The sequence below is a fragment of the Gracilinanus agilis genome, chromosome 5 (assembly GCF_016433145.1).
Source record: "Gracilinanus agilis isolate LMUSP501 chromosome 5, AgileGrace, whole genome shotgun sequence".
Taxonomy (NCBI): Eukaryota; Metazoa; Chordata; class Mammalia; order Didelphimorphia; family Didelphidae; genus Gracilinanus; species Gracilinanus agilis.
The window spans coordinates 298406155-298412154 of record NC_058134.1 but is presented as its reverse complement, the minus strand read 5'-3'; the positions used below and the strand labels follow the sequence as shown (position 1 = coordinate 298412154).

Sequence of the window (6000 nt, the reverse complement as noted above, 5' to 3'; positions counted from 1 at the left end):
TCAGTGAGGTGGGTGACCACAGCCGCTCTATCGGTGGGGACAGTTTTCAGGGCCCCTGCCGGTCACCTCTTCTGTCTGCAGCGCAGCTTAGATCTAGGAAAGGCCCACAGTGGAAGGAACACACGAAGTGTGAGCAGCTGGTGAGAAAACGCAGGTTAGAGTTCGGACAGCTGGAGGGGTTGCGCAGGCAAGCAGCGCATGCGCAGTGGGACGGAGGAGGTGGAGCCTGCTGGGAGAGGAGGCTGGGCTGCTGTTTATTTGCAGCTGGAGCAACTTGGCAAGACAGCGGCCAGGAGCTGGTCCGGGTGGTGGGTGGGTGAGCCGATCTGCTGCCGCATCATGCTGGTTCTCCGCAGGCTGGTGCTACTTTCTGTCAGAGTCCCGGAGGGAGAGGATGCCAGCCGCTCCGGAGCAGCCAGGGCAGCAGCGGCAACAGCAGGATGGTGGTGACAAGCTGTGCCAGCATCGGAGACGGTGGCAGAAGGGATCAGGCTCCCTCGCGCCAGCGCCCCCGGGGCTGCTGCCTGGCGCCGGCGGGGGCTGCGCTGCTACTGACCGGCGTCTGCTGTCTGTGTTATGGAAACTCCCTGCCCGGCGAGTTTGTGCACGACGACGTGTGGGCAATTGTAAACAACCCCGACGTACGGGCAGTTGCCCCCCTGAGCTGGGGCATCTTCGCCAACGATTTCTGGGGCAAGAGCATGGCCGAAAATACCAGTCACAAATCCTACCGCCCTCTCTGCGTCCTCACCTTCAAGTGAGTCTCTCAAACGTCTGCCGCCTCTCCTTTCCCGGGCAGACCAGTAGCAGGCTCTGTGACCTACTGTTGCGGCTCTCCTCCCCTCACACCCAGCTCTCCCGTCCACTCGCGTGTCAGCCTTCCAATTTCCGGGCAGCGTGAAAGGGTCAGCGGAGGGAGTTGGGATAGAGTTGGACCCAAGTGTCTGCTCTTTCCAATCCACTTTTCTCCAGGGGCAGTCACGGGGGTGGGGGAGGAAGCGGGTGAGGGGGGGGCGGGGCGCATAGTACTTCTCTCTGCCACCTACCCTTTCGTAGGAGGCGGCTAAGTGAGACACTCGTGGGGGTGGGCTGAGATCTGGAGAGGATGCTGTTGTTCTGTCACTGAGGCCCGTGGGCAGCTCTGCAGCAGGGAAAGTGTGTAAGATTCTTTGAGGATTCACACTGCCATGGCAAAAACCGGTGGTTTGCCTAGTATCAAATGAGTTGTGCATTTGCAGGAAGAGAATTCTTTTCCTCTTGGCTGCCCACCAAAACCTCTCCAACCTGCCAAAACCCCTATGCGATCAAGCTCTAAAAAATGCAGAGCCAGAGAATGCAGGAAGGTGGAAATTGAGCTTTATCGTAGCCGAGCCTCATTTTGATTTTCTAACCTTGGATATTTGGTGTAAATAATTTATAAACATACACTAGTGTTCCTTTGGGGTGGAGTTTTATCGTCTCATGAAAAGAGAGGTCTCCGTTACTACCGTTTGTTTAATTTATCATCCTTATTAGTTCCCTCCTGGATTTGGTTTTTCCTGTGTCCTGAAAGAGGTTGTAGAGATGATGTTGCTTCGGCGTTGGCATAGTTAACCCTCTTCTAAAGGGTGTAATCGGATCTGGACTTTATGACAATGAAAATCTTGAGTGGCAATTTCAAAAGCCTGCTCTTGAAGCAATGCAAAAACTGAAGACAGAAAAGGAAACCGTTGCAATTGATTTGTCTAAAGGCTTTTGTCTCCATTCTTTCACTTAAACTTTATTTTTTTTTTCAATTTTTTTTTAAACCCTTGTACTTCGGTGTATTGTCTCATAGGTGGAAGATTGGTAAGGGTGGGCATTGGGGGTCAAGTGACTTGCCCAGGGTCACACAGAAGTGGCTGAGGCCGGATTTGAACCTAGGACCTCCTGTCTCTAGGCCTGACTCTCACTCCACTGAGCTACCCAGCTGCCCCCTTAAAGTTTATTTTTGATGAAGAGGGGGAACATGTGGTGTTCCTAGTTTTGGAAAGGGCATTTCATTATGTGTTGGGGGTGGGGGATAAGAAATTAAACCTGCGATCTTCCAAAGCTGTTTGCTTTTCTATATACTGTAGTCTTTAAAACTGGCAATACAATAGTTGCCTGACAATGCTGTTATTTAAAGCTTCCTAAAAAAACAAATAAATAGATAAACTGTGTCTTGCCTGAAAATCTCAAAGCATAGTTTATTCCGATTTCCTGCTCATTAGTATGACTTTGACAGTAAGTAAACTCCGAATACTCTTGATTCCTGCTCAGAGGAGCATATGGAGAATTGTCCAGGGGCAGCTAAGTAGCACGATGGATGGAGTACCAGGCCTGAAGGAATCAAGAGGATTCAGATGTGGCCTCAGATGGTTCCTAATAGTGTGATTCTGGGCAAGTCACTTGAGAGAAAAAAAAAAAAAAAAAAAAAGGATGAGGTAAAGGAGTTGAGCAAAAGCCAGAGATAAAAATAAAGCAAAGACTAGAAAGATTTTGGGGAAAAGGAAGCAATCATTTAGAAAAAACAAATTCCAGTGCTCTACATTTATGTCACTTTGCCATCTGCATCAGACTGGATTGGGACTAGGAGAGCCTTTAACTGCAATACCTGAAAGAGATGCTAGGAAGAACAGCAGTGTAGGTGCTTTTTCAGAAGAAACAAGGAGACCACCCTTGTGATCAGTTTGCTTTGCTTTAATATTAAACAGCTTTGACTTCCTTTCTTTTATTGTTTTTTTGTTTTGTTTTGTTTTAAACCCTTAACTTCTGTGTATTGACTTATAGGTGGAAGAGTGGTAAGGGTGGGCGATGGGGGTCAAATGACATGCCCAGGTTCACACAGCTGGGAAGTGTCTGAGGCCGGATTTGAACCCAGGACCTCCCGTCTCTAGACCTGGCTCTCAATCCACTAAGCTACCCAGCTGCCCTCTGACTTAGTTTCTTTTAAATCACATGTAGTGCAGACTTGACTTACATTTTTAAGAACAATTAACCATGCCAAAGGTAAGGAAGAAAGTTTTTTAAGACTTGTATTTAAAGAGTTATATAAAATAACTTAAAATTCTGTTTGGAAGGGCCTTTTGTTAGCTTGTTTTAAAACATAAAGTAAAAGATTTCTACTGATATGCTTTTGGTTCATCTCCCTTTCCAACTTTGATAAGCAAGAGCTTATCAAAGAGGGTGGGAGTTTCATCCTATCCCCCTCCTGAATTGCCAAACCTAGTTTATCCCATTTTTTGTATGCCAGAGCCGTGTCCATGAATGTAAAAAAAAGGGTGTGGGTGGATCCCACCTGTCTCTATTTTCCTGAGCGCAGGTGATGTGGACGGAGAATCCTGCAGGATGAGCATGTGGTCAGACTTAGAGTAGGAAAGATATGCTTATCTGCTTTCTCTATTTCAAGTGATTATTAATAAATTTTATGGAAAATAAGAACTTGGAGATGTTAATTTTAATCTAACAAAGCTCACTCATGCAAAAACCTTTATGTGTTGTGAACTCATTTTTCTTAAAGTAAAAAAACAACATTTTCTCTTTGTCCCACTGAGTAAACATCCTAGAATCATAGAAATTTAAAGCTGGAAGATGCTGTAGTATAATTTCCTCATCTTATGAGGGAAAACTGAGGGTTCAGGGAGGTAAAATAACTTACACAAGGTATATAGTAATTTAAAAAATGAATTTTGGTAGATGATCTCAGAGCACATAATAAAACAGGTTAAAATTTATAGAAAAAAAGCTTGAATCCAGCAATAGAATGTAGTATAGATTCATGACACTTGTTGCTTTGATAAACTCATTTTCCTTGTTTGTTATTTATTTTTTCTTGAAATTGGGATTGAACTAAAGGTGAGAAAATAGATTATTAGTCTGTGCTAATTTTTTTTGAGGGGGGGAGGCACAGATGATAACTGTAGTCAGTAGTCGTTTGTTCATAAAAAAAGAATTCCTGGATATAAGTTAAGAATTCCTATGAATTTTCATCTCTAATAAATGTTTTACTAAAAATGTTCACGAAGTGATGTTTATAGGCATACATAGAATCAAAGATCTTTGGAAACAACCTATGGTTTTCTTCCTGTACTTCAATCTCACCATGTTATGAGTAAGTACATTAAGATAAAATGATTCAATTTTGTAACAATTAATGGAACCAAAGACCTGTGTAGCTCCTTGTTCTGATTATTAGAGGCCAGTCTACTGTTTTCCTATACAATTTTGTTTTATTGAGAGATTCTGGTCATAATATAAATCACAATAGTAAAACCTAAATCATAATAGACGACCTGTAAAAATGTAATTGCTTAGAAAAATAGACTCTCAATAAGTACGGATATAGTTTTAGGTCAACATTTTCCTATTTGGGGTTCAAGATAGTTTGCATAGCAGTTTATATAGTACTTGGTTATGAAAGAGAAGAGTTGGCTGAAAAGATCATAATGCATTTCTGACTAGGTCCATTGTCTAGTTTTGATTTTATTTTATTCTTTAAGATCCTGAGCATGTAGACCAGTTTTTTTTCCCCTGGGACTGATATATAATTCTTCAAAAACAGAAAAATGTACCAACTATATATGGCTGTAATGAGGGATCTGGGAAATGGGAGAGAAGAAGCTATTGACTGATATTTTTTACCAATCATCAACTGCCAACTCCTCCAAAACACTGGAACCATAGTCGAACAAATAAGTACTTTTTAAATGGAAGTTCACTCAGTTTCTTTCAGAATAGAATTTGACTTAATTCTCCTCAATTTCTTGTTAACTGCTTTCCCTGTAGAATAAAGTTTAACTCAATTAAGTTCTTTTCAGGAACTCAGTTAAACTCATTTAGTTCTGCTTAGTAATCTTCCACAGAATGTCTTCACTAAAGACAGGTAACTAGCAAGTCTCTCATAGACTTTCTCTAAAGATATTTATCATTCTCCTCAGACATGAAGTTCTGTCAGTCTTCTCTAAATGTCTCACATAGATGCCTTCTGTCACTTCAGTTAAACTGTCAATCTCCAGGTTTTCTACCTTTTTCTTAAAGGTATAGTAACTATCCAAAGTATTTCGTCGGTTTAATTTTTTTTGATGGGATGCAGATAGAAATGGACAAATCATTATTCTGTTATATTAAGTGCTTTGCAGACTATTGTGCAGAACAAATAAAAACACTGCCTTTTGCAGTCGACTTTAAAAATCACTGAAAGCATTTTGGCACAACTTTAGTTAGCAGACAAGATGGTGGGGACGTTATAGATCTGGTTTTTTCCCCATGTGATTTTAATGTCTTCTCCTACTGCTTTATATTTTGAAAGTTTTTCATTCTAAGTGTTGGAGATTGAGTATTTAATAGGTTAATTAATTAAATAATTCTTACTTTTATTGATTTTTCATTAATTATTACATGAACATGGATGACCTCAAGTTCTATGGCTCCACTGGAAAGAATAATTACTTTATCTCATGGAAATTTTTTCTAACAGTATCGAAATGTCATTTGGATTCAATAAGTGTAAAATTCTTAAGGTACTTCAAGGAAGAATAGAGATTGAAGGCTATGTGCTTCAGTCTGGAGGTTGAAATAAACCAGCAAATGAAGATGATAATTACAAGTATCTTGGTCTTCTCCAGGCTAGACTCATGAACCTAAGGACACCAAGAAAAAAAGTCAGGCTATTTAAGAAACTGACTACTTTCCTGAAGTCAAAGATCTTATTTAGAGCAATTAACTGTGTGATAACAGCCTTAACATATGTTTAAAAAAGGAGGAGGCAGCTAGGTGACTCAGAGAATAAGATGGGAGGTCCTGGGTTCAAACCTGGCTAAGACACTTCCTATCTGTATGACCCTGGGCAAGTCACTTAACCCCCATTAGCTAGCCCTTATCACTCTTCTGCCTTAGAATCAATATGGAAGGCGGAAGGTAAGGGTTAAAAAAAAAAACAAAACCCAACACTTTCGGCATTATAAAATTACCAAAATGGATCTAGAAGATATCTAAATAAAA

General features: G+C 41.2%; 1 protein-coding gene across 1 annotated transcript in view; it reads left to right on the top strand.

The window, feature by feature from the left end:
- Window positions 1-311: 311 nt before the first annotated feature.
- TMTC1 (transmembrane O-mannosyltransferase targeting cadherins 1) overlaps window positions 312-6000 on the top strand; it is a 275250-nt gene continuing 269561 nt past the window's right edge. Inside the window, exon 1 of the mRNA XM_044679272.1 lies at window positions 312-757. Within this exon, the coding sequence (XP_044535207.1) occupies window positions 441-757 (317 nt within the window). The 5' untranslated portion in view covers window positions 312-440. The remainder of the gene's footprint in view (window positions 758-6000) is intronic.